Source organism: Urtica dioica, chromosome 9, assembly GCF_054948205.1.
Source record: "Urtica dioica subsp. dioica isolate 48M chromosome 9, U.dioica_male_clone48M_v1_H2, whole genome shotgun sequence".
In the NCBI taxonomy this organism is placed as follows: Eukaryota; Viridiplantae; Streptophyta; class Magnoliopsida; order Rosales; family Urticaceae; genus Urtica; species Urtica dioica.
Genome location: NC_142764.1, coordinates 1,297,789 through 1,314,583, shown reverse-complemented (window position 1 = coordinate 1,314,583; position 16,795 = coordinate 1,297,789). Strand labels below are relative to the sequence as shown.

General features: G+C 43.6%; 1 protein-coding gene across 1 annotated transcript; it reads left to right on the top strand.

The window, feature by feature from the left end:
• The first annotated feature begins 1,408 nt into the window (after positions 1 to 1,408).
• LOC149384607 (shikimate O-hydroxycinnamoyltransferase-like) lies at positions 1,409 to 9,924 on the top strand. Its single transcript, XM_089626762.1, has 2 exons — positions 1,409 to 1,966; positions 8,857 to 9,924. Exons 1-2 carry the CDS (start codon positions 1,544 to 1,546, stop codon positions 9,754 to 9,756), a joined length of 1,323 nt encoding a protein of 440 aa, XP_089482888.1. The 5' UTR covers positions 1,409 to 1,543; the 3' UTR covers positions 9,757 to 9,924.
• The last annotated feature ends 6,871 nt before the right edge of the window (positions 9,925 to 16,795 follow it).

The window sequence follows — 16,795 nt, the reverse complement described above, 5'->3', positions numbered from 1 at the left end:
CAAATAAATGCTGGTGTAGTACTAGCCACAAAGCATACCTACCCTTGGTGCAATCTTTCCGTGGTCCGTGGACAAATAAATGCTGGTGTAGTACTAGCCACAGAGCATTCCCATAGAGAAGAGAATGAGTGCGGGGATGAGAGAAAAAAAGAGGGGGAAAATAACGTAGAAAAGTTTGAGAGAAAAATTAAAAGAGAAAGAAGAAAGTTGCGATCGGTTGTAATTTTTGTAATCTCGGATTGAATGTTGTTAGTAAAATCACATTTCAAGTAGGACGTAGGATGTATTTGTTCGAACTTGGGTAAAACTCATCGTCACATGTTTTTCATTTATCGTCGATTTAACTGTTTGGATTGGAGCACAGAGACATATATTGTTGTATGTTAGGGTAAAAATTCGCCCCTCGGAAAAGCACAAATTGGGCTTTTAATCTTCAGTCTCATCGCCCACCTTGAGATATAGAAACTTTGATAGTCTCGACCAATAGAGAAATCTCGACCTAAGAAAAAATGCTTTTATTTTAATTTTTTGTTAATATTTTGTTTTTTCTTTTTATTATGTTTTAATAATCTAGATTTCCTAGATCTTGCTTTTGTACTGTCCGATCTTTAATCAAATTTATTTTGAATATTTCTAAAGATTTTGAATCTCAAATCTAAAATATAATGATTTTTTTCGGCGTAGATCTTAGTCGAGTATGACCCTTATAACCGCAACCTGAAATAGGCGAAGATCTACGTTTTTGCTCGTGATTCGTGTAGTAATACTATAATAACTGATTATTTGTATAGACGGATAACCCACATATTATTTTGTTGTATTTATGATTTTTTGTTGTCCACTTTTAATATTCTTCATGTAAAAATTCTTGAATTTCGTTTGCACTATTCTAATAATCTAAGCATTTTATTTTTATCAATTTATTTTTTTAGGAGCTTTTTATAAAAACAAAAAACAAAAAACGAAAAAATTTAAATGCCCAATACCAATACCAAAGTTTAATAAGATGACAAAAATCCGATGCAAGTTGTTATCGGGGAACGTTGGAGAATATTTATATCAATATATTTTAAAATGGAAAATGGTTGAAACAACCTATCATGAAGACCAGGGGTAGGTATGCTTTGTGGCTAGGGATACACCAGCATTTATTTGTCCACAGACCACGGAAAGATCGCACCAAGGGTAGGTATCCTTTGTGGCTAGTAATACACCATCATTTATTTGTCCACGGAAAAGATCGCACAAGGGTTGTTTTGTTTCTCCCGCGCGTTTTAACGTCAACAACACACATTTTATATGATAATACAATGAACAAAGAAAAAAAACAATGTGGGGCCACAAACTTTAAAGCGACGTTCACAGAAACCTTAGATTGATGGGACTAGACTAGAGACAAAAGCTGGAGACAATATCCTTCACACATTGCACTGATATTGCCTCCATAATTTCGTTGGGCATTGATAGCTCAACAATAATAGTGATACTATTATCGTTCAACCAAATTGAAATCCTTATTGAGAATTTGAAGTGAGTAGAAATCATGAAAAAGATGATCGAGATTAAAACGATGAAGGCAACAATAGTAAAGCCGGCAGAAAAGACACCTCGACGATCGATCTCTTTTACGCTGCTGGACGGAACTTATATATTCCGTCACTACAACTCTGTCGTTTACATTTATCGGCGGACGAAAAGCACGGCCGAATTCGCGACGGTGCTGAGGGAGTCGTTGAGCAAGACTTTGGTCCACTTCTACCCACTCGCCGGACGGTGCAGGCTCGACGGTGACAAAATCACAGAGATCGACTGCAACGAGGAGGGCGTACCCTTTGTTGAGGCCGAGACTGACTCCGACCTCAGAGATCTCGGAGACTTAGCTCCGTCGTCGGAGATGTCAGTTCTCCTCCCTTATATTGATCGCAGCTCTCAAGACATTTCATCTTATCCTATGCTGGCGGTGCAGGTATGTTATATATATATATATATATGTATATATATGTATATATGCATAATATTAGCCTAACTATATGAATACCAATTCCAATAAGTGATAAAATCCTTTTTTATTTTATTTTTTCAATTATAGATTATTACTTTCATTAAACTCGAAGAGTGTATTAATTTTGTAAAAAAAATAACGATTTTTAATAGAAAATTTTATTTTCTATGGATTTTCTTTTTCTTATTAATTTGAACCTCACGTACTATGAACAACTTAAGTTAATACGATTTTCCCTCTAAATTTTGGAAAATTCTAATATGAAATGAATATACTTCATTTTTATGGTTGTTAACTATACGAACTTAGTAATTTTTTTTTTATTTTTTATGATTTTAGCAAAAAAATGGGAAAGTTTATAACAATTAATTGAGTAACTAAGCCACCAAAATTTAAAGATTGACTAAATATTAAACTTTTTGTAAATTTTATGTAAATAGTCATTATGGTGATATTACATGTTCGAAAGTTTTTAACATTTTATTTATGCCCTGAAAGTATGATGTTATTTACATTTATTAACGAATATTTACAATCATTAATATAATTTAGGCTTTGTTAATAAAAACTTATAGCTTGTTACTTAACATTTATGAAAGGTTGCCTATATAACAAAATTTGAATTTTCATATAATTGTATATTTAGAGAACCCAATTTAAAACGTTCCTTTAGGCTATGTATATGTATTGAACCTTAAAAAAATGCGAATATGAGAATTTTTTTTTTTTTTTTTTTGTTATTTTGAGAGGAAAATTTGAGAAAAATGTTTTTTGAGCAAAATTGTATGACTAAAATAAAGAACTTATATATTTTTCTTGAAAGAAGTAACGAAAAAATTCAAGCGAATTGCTCATGTAGATGCTTATACGATATTAGTTAAATTATAAAGTTTTAAGTGCCTTTTTTCTGATCAATTTGTCAATTTTTAGTCAAACGCTCCCAAATGCTAAGATTCTCTCGGTTTCATTCAAAAAATTCACAAATTGTTTGATGCATGCTCATGATGATACATGATCTTAGAATATTACGAGAACGAATCCAACCTCCATCACTGACAAATAAGTGGATCACTAGAGATAGGGATTCACACAAAGATAGAACAAACAGTTTTTCCTCAGGCACAACTTTCTCAAAAACTCTCAATGCATAATAAAACTCGTATGAGTATAATATAATAATTATACGAGGCAAACCCTTCCCATGATGCGTTTTATAGAGTTTCTGAGAAAATCACAACAAATTAATTATGAAAGATAATATTATAAATATATATATATATATATATATATATATATATATGTGTGTATACCCTACCGATGATGCGTTTAATAGAGTTTCTTAGAAAATCACAACTAATTAATTATGAAAGATAATACTATATATATATATATATATATATATATATATATATATATATATATATATATATTCAAATCTGCAATACTGGGCAAACATAAAAAGATACCAATATATTTTTCCAAGATATTAGAACATGACGTTTTACATTATGGATAAATTTTTTAAACTACTAATAAAAGTAACAATTATTTAATAAGGTAGCATAGTAATTAAATATTATTTCAAACATTGTATAAATTGATATCAATTAAAGCATGTGGTTTGTATGTGCAACAAACTATACATGATGAGGAGCTAGTTGTAAGGTATAACTATATTTGGGCATCCAGTCGGAATAGATAATTTATCTTGACCATAAAAAGGATTAAAATACTAATATCGGTATCAATAACAAGATTCTGATTTTACTGATATATCGACTACCGATGGATATATCGATGGTACCGATGATCTATCGGTGGTATCAATGTTATATTGACTACAGTGTCAGAATGTGTGGAGCCTAAAATAATAGGAGTGAAAAAAGCCTCACATGGGAAATGGAGACCAACTTTGTGAACTCTAAAAGTATATAAATAGAGGTCCGTAGGGTGTATTTTATTAATCCATGCAAGAAACACTTTAATCTAAGTGTATATTGTAAACTCCTCCCCGATTTGGGTTTATAGTGATTTTGCAGCAACAAAGTGGATGTAGTTTTCGCATTGAAAGTGAACCACTATAAATCTTTGTGTCCTTTATTTTCTATTGTTTAGTTTCGTTTCCTGTTTGTGAGAGCGGTTTCGACGAAGAAATCCCAACAACTGGTATCAGAGATCTAGGTTGAGCGATTCAGAAAATGATGAGAGGCGAAGAAGGCACCGTGCACGGGATCGAAAAGTTCGATAGGCCGGACTACGCGTCCTGGAGGATGTAGATTGAGGATTACATGTACAGTAGAAGGCTTCATCTACCATTGAGCACGAAGCCAGAGAAGATGGACGAGGTAGAATGGAATCTCTTCGAGAAGCAGGTTTTGGGAGTTGTTCGACTAACGCTGTCGAAGAAAGTTTCTCACAACGTGGCGAAGGAGAAGACCACGGCAGGGATGATGAAGATCCTTTCTGACATGTATGAGAAACCCTCGACGAACAATAAGGTGTTTCTGATGAAATAGCTATTCCACTTGAAGATGGATGAAGGAGCCGGAATAGCGACGCATGTGACCGAATTTAACGCGATTGTCAACCAATTATCGTCGGTTGAAATGGAATTTGACGATGAAGTGCGAGCCCTAATTCTGCTCGTATTTCTACCGAATAGTTGGGAGCTCATGAGGGCGGCGGTGAGCAATTCGGTCGAGAGCGCGAAGTTGAAGTTCAACGACGTGCGAGATCGCATCGTTGCTGAAGAGGTGAGAAGGATAGAATTTGAAGAGGTTGCGTTGAGCTCGGCCTTACACATGGAGTACAGGGATAGAAACCACGACAGAAATCAAGCTCGGAACTCCATAGGCAAATCGAAGTCGCGGAACGGGATAAGCCAATCTATGTCCAGACAATCTTTCGAGTGCTGGAACTGTGGAAAGATGGGTAACATCATGACGTATTGCAAGGCATCGGTAAAGGAGGAGAAAAGAGGTACCCACAACATCACTGAAGATTTAGCAGATCTGATACTGCTAACGGTGGACAGCTCGATCGACTCTTGGGTGCTCGACTCAAGAGCGTCCTTCCACACAACTCCCAACAGCGACATCATGGAGAACTACGTCTCATGGAACCATGTGAAGGTCTACATGGCTGATGGTGAACCTCTAGACATTGCTGGTGTCGGCGACGTCAGGCTGAAGATGGGAAACAGGCAAGTCTAGAAGATAAAAAAAATTCAGCCACGTGCCAAAGCCGATGAGGAACCTAATCTCGATGGGTCAGCTCGATGATGAAGGCTATACCACGACGTTCGAGAATAACTCGTGGAAAGGGTCAAATGGTGGTATGGTGATAGCTCGCGAATAGAAGACGGGCATGCTCTACATGACGTCGAGCTGCCGAGACATGGTGGCCGTGGTCGACAACAGCGAGAAAATCGAGCTGTGGCACAAAAGTCACGGACACATGAGCGAAAAATGGATTAAGATGCTGGTGAAAGACGACATGATCCCGAAGCTGAAGATGGTGGAACATCACGCGTGCGAGAGCTGCATTCTCGGGAAGCAGAAGTGAGTCAACTTCACGAATGCGAGCAGAGAATTGAAGGTAAAGAACCTTGAGCTGGTACATACCGATGTATGGGGACCAGCTCCTATCCCTTCACTTGAGGGATCTCGCTACTATGTAGTGTTCATTAACGACTCCGCCAGGAAGGTATGGGTTTATTTTCTGAAAAATAAATATGATGTAATTGCTGCCTTCAAGACATGGAAGGCGATGGTCGATCTGGAGACGAGCTCGAAGGTGAAGTACTTAAGGTCCGACAATGCCGGGGAGTATGTTGACTCCGACATCAAGCAGTATTGTGCCTAGAATGGGATCAAGATGATAAGAACGATCTCAAGAACTCTCCAACAAAACGGCGTAGCAGAAAGGATGAACCGAACGCTGAATGAGCGAGCTCAGATTATGTAGATTCACTCCAAGTTGCCCAATACATTTTGGACTGATGCAATCAATACGTCAGCCTTCTTGATCAACCGAGGAGCGAGCGTTCATTTAGGGTGTGGAATGGGAAGAAGGTAAACCTTTATTTTTTGAAAGTGTTTGGTTGCTTGTGCGATGTTCATATTGATGATTCTGGTAGAAATAATTTGGATCCCAAATCTAATAAATGTTATTTTATCGACTATGTGACACTGAGCTCGATCATCGTTTCTGGGATGCTGATGCAAGGAAGATTGTTCGGAGAAGGAATATCATCTTCAACAAGCAGAGGATGTATAAGGACGAGATGAAAAAGAGCTCGACGATCGATCTGAGAGACTTATCGACGACCGAGCTGAATGATGACGCTTCAACGACCGAGGAGAGATCACTCCGAACTAGACGTGGTCGCGAAAGTGAAGACGAGGCTGATGAGGACACCGAACTCGATGTGAATGAGCGGACTCCAATGATCGAGCAGCGGAGATCGAGTAGGGTGACAAAACTCGTGCACAAGTACTCTTCGACTCTCAATACATCCTCCTAACCAATAGAGGAGAGCCGGAATGCTATGAAGAGGCTATACAGATCGATGCTGATCACGAATCATACTAGGGAGCTGGCGGAGTTACCAGTTGGGAAGAAAGCAATGCAGAACAATTGGTGTACCGGATGAAGGAGGAGAGCAAAGGAATCCAACGGTTCATGGCGAGGTGAAGGGAAAAGATAAGCTCATGTGGAAGCTCCAGAAGAGTCTCTATGGGCTGAAACAAGCCCCAAGGCAGTGGTACAAGAAGTTCGACAACTTCATGAAGTGCGCGAAGTTCATCAGATGCGAGGCCGACCCTGCTGCTATTTTAAGAGACTTGAAAACTCCTACGTGATTCTTCTTCTTTCATCGACGACATGTTGATCGTAGTTGCAAACCTACACGAGATCGACGAGCTGAAGTAGAAACTTTCCAAAGAGTTCGCGATGAAAGACCTGGGAGACTCGAAGCAGATCCCCGGGATAAGGATAAAGAGGACCATAGAAGGCATCGACCTCTCACATGAGGAGTACGCGAAGAAGGTGCTCGCACGCTTCAACATGGAGGATGCGGGGTGAGTTAGCACACCACTAGCTAGCCACTTCAAACTGTCCAACGAGCAATCACCAGTGATAGAGGATGAGTTGGCGTACATGGATAATATCCCCTATGCTTCGGCCATCGGAAGCTTGATGTATACAATGGTATGTACGAGGCCGGACATTGCTTATGCAGTGTGAGTTGTAAGTAGGTTTATGAGTAACTTGGGGATAGAGCACTGGGAGGCTGTGAAGTGGATCCTCTGATATCTAAGAGGCAGCTCGAGCTCGGCGTTGATATTCAGGAAGTCCGAGCGGGGACTTCAAGGCTTCGTAGATGCTGACAATGGAGGCGACGTCGACAACAAGAAGATGACTGTCGAGGTTGCAGAAGATCGTCGCCTTGTCGAGCTGCGAGGAAGAGTACGTGGCCATCACCGAGGCCACGAAGGAGATGATATGGCTGTAGACGTTTCCGCACGAGCTGGATCAACATCACAACGAGGGTCTGCTATACAACGATAGCCATAGTGGTATTCAATTGGCAAAGAACCCAATGTATCATGCTTGGATGAAGCATATACAGTTGTGATACAACTTCATCAGATCGGCATTGGAAGATGGGGTGCTAGTACTCGAGAAGATCGCAGGCAGTCAAAATCCAGCTGACATGTTGACGAAGTCAGTGCCATATGACAAACAGAAGTTGTGCTCGACTTCAGTTGGACTCATCATCTGATGGGTTGAGTCGCAGCTACAAAATGGAAACACGTGATGAGATTAGTCCCCAAGTTGGAGGTGTGGAGCCTAAAATAATAGGAGTGAAAAAAGTCCCACATAGGAAAGAGAGACCAACTTTATGAACTTCAAAAGTATATAAATAGGGGTCCATAGGGTGTATTCTATTCATCTCAACAAGAATAGCCTTAATCTAATTGTATAATGTAAACACCTCTCTGATTTGAGTTTGTAGTGATTTTGCAACGGTAAAGTGGATGTAGCTTTCGCATTGACGGTGGACCACTATAAATATTTGAGTCCTTTATTTGCTATTGTTTTGTTTCGTTCTCAATTTGTGAGAGGGGTTTCGGGGAAGAAATCCCAACATACATATGATACCGATGATATATCGACTAACAATTAATATATCGACAACAATCCTATACCAAAATATAATTTAAAAAAAAACCAAAATATAAAGGTCTCCGAAATATATTTTTATTTATTTGAAGAACTTGAGAAAGTTTGAGAGAATTTAAGAGAGTTTGAGTCGATTTGAAGAAAATTCTAGAAATAATGGTGTTTTTGTAATAGAAAAATTTTACGGATTAATTGTCTTTCTTCATGTGCTAAGGTACAATTTCGGAAGAAGTGCTTCCAGGATATGCCAAGTATTTCTAATTCCCTATCCCTCAGGAACATGAAACTTTGGAAATAATCGGAACCAGTATTTTTTTTTTACCCAATTCTGAAGCCTTAAGTTTATGTAACAAATCCATGAAGAGAATTACTAAGCTAATTAACATACTCATTGCAAATTATCTCTCAATTCTCTATTGTCATGAATAATTTGAAATCAATTATTAGAACGTTAAAATCTTTTAAATTTGTTAGTGTAACTTGAAATTACATATAACTTAAGATTAGCCACATCTACCCTAAAAAAATTCACTTCTAAATATATAATATAAATCATAAATATTTAGACAAAAAAGGAACAAAAAACTAAAATAGGGTGAGGGACTTATCAAGATAGGCTAATAACCAATATTTACGGCCAAGTACTTAATGCTTAAATCGCATTTCAGGTGACTAACTTCAGATGTGGTGGCGTCTCAGTCGGCGTCCGCGGAGAACACCATGGTATGGACGGATCATCAGCTTTCCATCTCGTCAAATCGTGGTCAGAGATTGCTCGCGGTCTCGAAATTTCAACTCAACCATTTCTAGACCGTGCTTTACTACTTTGCCCTCGCGACCCTCCTCAACCCAAGTTCGATCACCCTGAATTCGAATATCGCCAAATTTCTCACACAACAACCGAAGACGACCTCAAGATTTCCACTTTCAGGTTGACTAAGGACCAGCTGGACCAGTTGAAAGGCACGGCGTCAACAGAGAAAAGTGATGGTGAGAGTTCTTATAGCACATTTGAGGTACTGGCGGGGCATATATGGAAATGTGTGTGCAAAGCCCGCGGGATCGGAAGCGAAGAAGAGACGAGGCTGACGTTCCCGGTGAACTCTAGAATCGGCAATAGGTGGAAGCCACAGCTGCCACCTGGCTTCTTCGGAAATGCCGTGTTTCGCGCCTTTTCAGTCTCTCGGGCTGGAGATCTGGTGTCAAAGCCACTGTGTTACGCCGCGGCCAAGATTCGCGAGGCGTGGGCCCGGATGGACAACGAGTACTTGAGATCCATTATCGATCATCTCGCGCTTATGTCTGATGATCCAACGACTATAAAAAAAGGGAATTATCTTTTCTACATGTACAGTCCTAATTTTCAGATTACTACTTGGGCTAAGATGGGGCTCAGTGACGCTGATTTTGGGTGGGGTCCGCCGATTTACACGGGCCCCGGGAGCCTTACTTACGAGAAGGCTTTCATTTTTCAAAGTGATAACAATCACACTGGTGGGTTATCTGTTGCCATATCTTTGCGGCCTCAGCACATGGAAAACTTTGAGAAGGTAGTTTATGAGTTTTGAGGGTTACTAAGTTTAGACCGAGTCCAATTATTAATATATAGTTGTGCTGTTGTCCAGTTATTATTATTGTCTACACACTATATAAATTAAATAAGTTCATTGTCTTTCCCTTCATTAAGTTTAGAAAAACGCATGACTTGTGATTCAAAGCTACATTTTTTTGATAAATTTAGTAACTACAGAAAGCGAGATTTTTTTTATCATGATGTTGTCGGTCGTTTTCGGAAAACCCGAGACACCGAGAAGGTACGTCGCTCAAAGGGCCGATGGTCAGGCCGGAGGTCCTGAAGAGCGGCAAGCCTCCAAACCCTCATCCAAACTCTTGACTACTTGAGTCGAGCTTAGCCCCTCGAGTTGAGACTTGAGTCGGTTCCTCGAGTCGAGCCTCGCTCTTCGAGTTGAGCCTTGAGTCGGTCTCCTCGAGTCGAGCTTCGCTCCTTGAGTCGAGCCTTGAGTCGGTCTCCTCGAGTCAAGCTTCGCTCCTTGAGTCGAGCCTCGAGCCGGTCTCCTCGAGTCGAGCTTTGCTCCTTGAGTCGAGCATCGACTCGAGTCCTATCCGTCAAACAAACATTTGTGTCAAAGACCCGAAATACCAACCCAGGGCTGCGCACCGCGGGTCGCGGCGCAGACCGCGCGCCGCGCGTTGTGCGCCGCTGCCTCTTGTGCGCCTCCACTTGAAAAGGGGCGCGTTCCTAGTCCCACATGGACGCCAAAGGACCTCCTTGGGGTCCCCAAACACCTATATAAACCCCCTCCCATTGAGGGGAAATTCATCTCTGTTGGAATCGATCTAGGGTTTAAGAAAATAATTAACGCTTCGGTGAGCGGCGGAATTTTAAAAATTTTCTTTTACAAGTAAAAACGGATTTTACTAACCTAGACAAAGAGCAAGTACATATAAATAAAAACTATTATGAGCTAAGAAGTTTACTAACCTTTCTTGAAGCTTGAACCTTGAAGAAGCTTTTGGAAAGTTTGCAACGCTCGTCTCCCCTCGCAGCACGTCTCTCTTTCTTTCCTCGGCACCTCGAGCAACCACGAAAGTTTCTATCACTAAATCACTCGAAAATAAAGGAATTAGTGAGTGGACACTTTTAAACACTACGACTTAAGAACGAGTCTTGAAGTCGCAGAGCTAAACACTAGGTCGAATGAGGACCTAGGTGACAAGACAAAAAATCGAAAATAAACTAGAGAGATAGAGAGGGGGGCGGCAACCACAAGTTCTAGAGAGAGAGGCTCTCAATCTCTAACTTATGTGGAATGAGAAAAATGAGAAGAATGAGGCTCCTATTTATAGGAGAGGTCTTACCTTCAATAAGGTAGTTTCCTCTTCTATAGAATATCACATATTCATGAGCCAATTTCCTCTTTTCCTCTATGATGTACTCGGCCAAGGTAGGCTTCATTAAGCCTTGGATTTGTTTCCTTTTTTGTTCTTTGCCTTGCTTCTTTCTTGTGTTGGGCGCCAACCTCATTTCCCTTAGGGGAAATTTGTTTCCTCTTTTTCTTTTGGCAAGTATCTTGATACATTTATGCACAAAATATTCTCTCTATCTCTTGGGTATGTTGGGCGCCTATCTCATTCAAGGAAGGCCTTCTAGAAGCTTTTCCACTTGTTCATGACAACATGAAAAAGGCCCATTACAAATTTTCAATAAAATTCTTATGAAATGAAATTAATCCACAAGGCCCAATAAATCTAATTTTGGCCGAGTGAAACTTGTCATCAAATGACCATGTCAAAAAATTTATTGACATTCATTTCATCCTATGTCTCAAAAGACAAAAATACCCTTTTGACAATTTTCGTTTTTGTTTTGACTTAGCTTCCAGTTTAACTATTCCTAATCGATGTGATTCGTGACAGTGACCTCATGGACCCAAATGAACAAAGCTTGAGCTAAACACTTGGACTCAAAAGTTCACAAACCTTTTCCAAGTTTAGCTTAATGCCAACTGACTCCACTAAAGAGTTGACACTGAAAATCTCTCGGTTCAAATGAATTTATTTTCTACTCAAGAATTCAACCTAATTATGATGAGCGGATCCACTGAATATTATCTGTGTTTACCCTTCATGAATATCATCAGCTAGTCGGGATTTACAAAATTACCATTTTACCCTTCTAGCTGTTATTTCCTCAACTCCTTTGTCGCTTGTAAATAAGTTAGAAACAATGTATTAACGAGGAGCTAACAAGTCACATTGTTTCATCGAAAAGGGTCAAGACTCAATTTGGACATTGGCCAGTTCATTTATTCACACTCCAAGGAAGAAAGCATGAGGTGATATACATTGCATTTCAGCAATCTTGTACATGAATTCCATATCTATGAGAACTTCACAAAGTTACTCATGACATTCTCACAACTTAGTATTTCACCAATAGGCCTTGTTCGGAATCATATAGTGAGTCCGAACTCTGACTTTCTCAAATGAGAATACTAAGGTGTGAAATGACATGTCTCATTTAAGGATTAAGGTAAGCACGATGCAATTCATACGTAGTGACTTCGAGACATAAGAGGTTAAATGGTTTGTTCTTATCTTGTCTCTAGAAGTGCACTGGTCAATTCAGTACCTTCGGAAGATACCTAGAAGAACTATAGAGTCTCCAACTCTCAATGCCTCATAACCAGACATCATAGATTCTTCTAACAATCATACTGAGGTCAATAGTCCTTTGACCCTTAGATTGCGAATATATCGTTTTAAGCAAACTACGAAGAGTTTGTTCATGCAAATCTACATTTGTCTCTTCGTAAGTTGTCAAGTTTGTTTATGGACTAAAAGACTAAGGTTTTATCATAAAGCTTCAGACAAGGAAGATTGAATGAACGTTTCAACTTTTATTAATAAATAAGCAGTTACAAGCAAGAGTCTTCGTAAGACTATATGACATCAAATGTTCATAAATACACACTACAACTCTTCTTGTGGGCACCATTGACAACAAACTCCCACTTGACTCAAAGAAGAGGTGTGTAGTCGTTCATGCGTAATCCCTCTCGATGTTGGTCGAAGACCTTGTTCGCTAGGGCCTTGGTGAATGGATCTGCCAGAGATCTACTTCACCTCCACGTCTCCTCGCTGCGCGATCTCTCGAATCAAATGGTATTTCCTCTTAATATGCTTAGAGCGCTTATGGCTTCGAGGTTCCTTTGAGTTAGCGACAACCCCACTATTATCACAATAAAGGGTCATGGGCTCGTCGACTTTTGGAACAATTTCCAAATACTTGAGGAATTTTCTAAGCCATACAGCCTCTTTGGATGCTTCACAAGCAGCCACATATTTTGCTTTCATTGTGGAGTTAGCAATGCAAGATTGCTTAATACTCCTCCACACAACAGCTCCACCATTAAGGATGAACACAGATCCCGAAGTGGATTTCCTGGAATCCTTATCCGCTTGAAAATCGGAGTCGGTATTGTTGTCGCACGAAAATGAACAACTATTTAAAACATCGGGCGGTTCGATCCAAGGCCGGACCAAGTGATCGCACCCGGGCCAAGAGTGGGAACTCGATAGTCTCGAGCTAGGGTTTTCTCCGATCAACCCGCCTCTCGGGAGAGGTAGGGGGTGAGGAGGAGGAGTGACCGTGCCTTGGTTGTCGGCTGCCTACGTACCCGTGCGTGGGATCAGGTCAGAACGTAGTTCAAGCGTGAAAGACGCAGTATGAGGCGCGGAGCCTTGGTGGAGAGGCGTGCTCGACGAAGGAGACTGGGCGCGAGGAGTCCTCGGCAGCGTCTCAGAACTTCGGAGATCGCGTACGTGTCTAGCGTGTTAGACGCGCGAGGGTAACTCTAGGCGAGAACCCTAGGGGCGTGCTTGAACGCCGGAGAACGTTCGATCAAAGGGAGCGATGTCCGGGAAGTCCCCGTGAGTGCTTCGAAACCTTTGAGAACGAGGGAGGGAGAGGAGAGTCTGTTTCAGGCCAAATATGGCATCCAGAGAAGCAGAGGCGAGTAAGAAATCGAGCGTGTCGATAGGAGATGAAGAGAATTTTTGTGTATTGAATAGGATTCAATGGGATTGCTTTCCCGTCAATGGGAGGGGGTTTATATAGGTGTTTGGGAGCCTTAGAAGGTCCCTTTTTCGTCCATGTGCGACTAGGAACGCGCATGCCATCAAGTGGAGGCGCACGGCGCGCGCGGCGCACAACGCGCGGCGCGCGGCGCGCGGGTCACCAGGCGCGGCGCGCGATGTGCGGCGCTGGATGTGCGGCGCGGGCGTGTCATCGCGCGGCGCGCGGTCTGCCTGGCGCAGCGCGCGGCCTGTCTGGCGCGGCGCGCGGGCTGCTGCGCTTGGTTGGCCGGCGCGGCTGCGCGCGCGGCGCATGGCCCGTCTCGTCGGGCTCTTGCGGGCCTTCGAATACCATTCTTGCCATATGAAATATGAAGGTTTCCACTTGGCGAGAGTGACTCGGTTCGAGGAGCGACTTGAGGCTCGACTTGAGGAGTGAAGCTCGACTCGAGGTGACCGACTCGAGGCTCGACTCGAGGAACAACTCAAGGCTCGACTCGAGGAACGACTCGGGGCTCGACTCGAGGGGCATGAGGACTTGTCAGTCGACTCGTGAGAGAAGGCTCGCCGCTCTTCAGGACCTCCGGCCTGACTGTTGTCGGTCGTTTTCGGAAAACCCGAGATGCCAAGAAGGCACGTCGCTCAGAGGGCCGATGGTCAGGCCGGAGGTCCTGAAGAGCGGCAAGTCTTCAAGCCCTCGCCCAAACTCTTGACTCCTTGTGTCGAGCCTAGCCCCTTGAGTTGAGACTTGAGTCGGCTCCCCAAGTTGAGCCTCGCTCCTCGAGTTGAGACTTCATACCGTCTCCTCGAGTCGAGCTTCGCTCCTCGAGTTGAGCCTTGAGTCAGTCTCCTCGAGTCGAGCTTCGCTCCTCGAGTCGAGCCTCGAGTCAGTCTCCTCGAGTCGAGCTTCGCTCCTCGAGTCGAGCCTTGACTTGTTCCTCGAGTCGAGCCTCGAGTCGTTCTCGAGTCGCTCCTCGAGTCAAGCCGCTAGTCACTCTCGTCAAGTGGAAACCTTCATATTCCACGTGGGAAGAATGGTATTCGAAGGCCTGCAAGAGCCCGGCAAGACGAGCCGTTCGCCGCGCGCACAGCACGCAGCGCCGGCCGGCCAGCAGCAGGCAGCGCGCCGCGCCATCAAGGCAGCGCGCTGCGCCAGTCGAGGCATCCTGCGCCGCGCCCGGTGACCTGCGCGCCGCGCGCGCCGTGCGCCTCCACTTGATGCCACATGCGTTCCTAGTTCCACATGGACGAAAAAGAAGCCTTCTAAGGCCCCCAAATACCTATATAAACCCCCTCGCATTGAGGGGAAAGCCATCCAATAATTTCTATTCATCTTTGATCGACACGCTCGATTTCTTACTCTTCTCTGCTTCTCTGGATGCCATATTTGGCCTGAAGCAGACTCTCTCCTCCCTCCCTCATTCTCAAAGGTTCCGAAGCGCTCACGGATACTTCTCGGACGTCGCTCCCTTTGACCGAACGTTCTCCGGTGCTCAAGCACGCCCCTAGGGTTCTCAACTAGAGTTACCCTCGCGCGTCTAACACGCTAGACGCCTACGCGATCTCCGGAGTTCTGAGACGCCGCCGAGGGCTCCTCGCGCCTCGTCTCCTTCGTCGAGCACGCCTTTCCATCAAGGCTCCGCGCCTCATACAGCGTCCTACACGCTTGAACTACGTTCTGACCTGATCCCACACACGGGTACGTAGGCAGCCGACAACCAAGGCACGGTCACTCCTCCTCCTCACCCCCTACCTCTCCCCAGAGGCGGGTTGATCGGAGAAAACCCTAGCTCGAGACTATCGAGTTCCCACTCTTGGCCCGGGTGCGATCACTTGGTCCGGCCTTGGATCGAACCGCCCTAGGTTTTAAATAGTTGTTCATTTTCGTGCGACAACATTTTGGCGCTAGAAGGAGGGGACTTCCCGACCTATTCAGCCCGAAATCCCTTCTGTTCATCTTCTTCTTTTCTTCTACAAACTCAACTTTCTCGAACTTGAGAAACGATGAGTAGCCAACCACCCGTACGTTCTGAGGGCGTTAACAACCCCGATAATGTCACTGGGACCAAAAAGTACTTCTTGCGCTCCCGAGCGCATGGTGAAGAAGAGTCGCTGCATGAAGAGAGCTCGACCCGCTCACCATCTCCATCTCCAGATAGCAGGGACCACCACATCGTGGAGTTAGAGGAGAGTATCTGCCAACTAAAGGCGAGGAACGCAAGGTACCACAGCCAACTGGCTGCGAAGCAACCTATGCGTGACACGGTAATCCCCAACGGAGATCCTGAGAACCTTAACGAGGAAAGCCGCGACCGCGACCCTGATTACGAGGGTACTGGCGATTCGGAGGATATCGAGACTTCTCTCACGAAGGACGGGGAACACCCCGCCGTGTTTGAAGCCGGTCCATCAAATCCCTTACCCCGAACAGGCGACGCGCCGACTGCTTCTCAAGAGGGAAACTCCCGACGCTCGGCCTTCGACCGACTAGGTCAAAGGGAGAATGTTACGGAGAGTCAGGGCACGCGGAGAGCGCGCCGTCGCAGACGAAGCCTGCGCCTCCGTATGTCCAGCCCCGATCTTAGGGATCACCTCACCGCCCAACGCATTGAGCGTGGCGATGACTTAAGAGAGCGAGTAAGCTCTCGGCCAAACGTCCCTGTAGCAGCCCTAACTAACGGGAACCGCCGCACGGGTCAAGGGTCAAATGAAAGACGGCAGGTGACTCCTCCCGAACAGGGAGTTACTCCGACTACCGGTCTCGATGTGATCACAATGATCCACAATCTTCGAAATGAAGTACGAGATCTCCGAGAACACGGAATAGGTGGAAGTGCCTATGGGGTCGTTGAGGAGAAGTCCTCGCCTTTCACGGCTCAGATATTGGCCGAGGTGTGCACGGGAAACTTCAAACTCCCGAACCTCGCTCCATATGATGGGAAAGCAGACCCTGCTTACCACATCCAGCACTATGAAACCTGGATGACGATGCAGGGTGTCGCTCCCGGC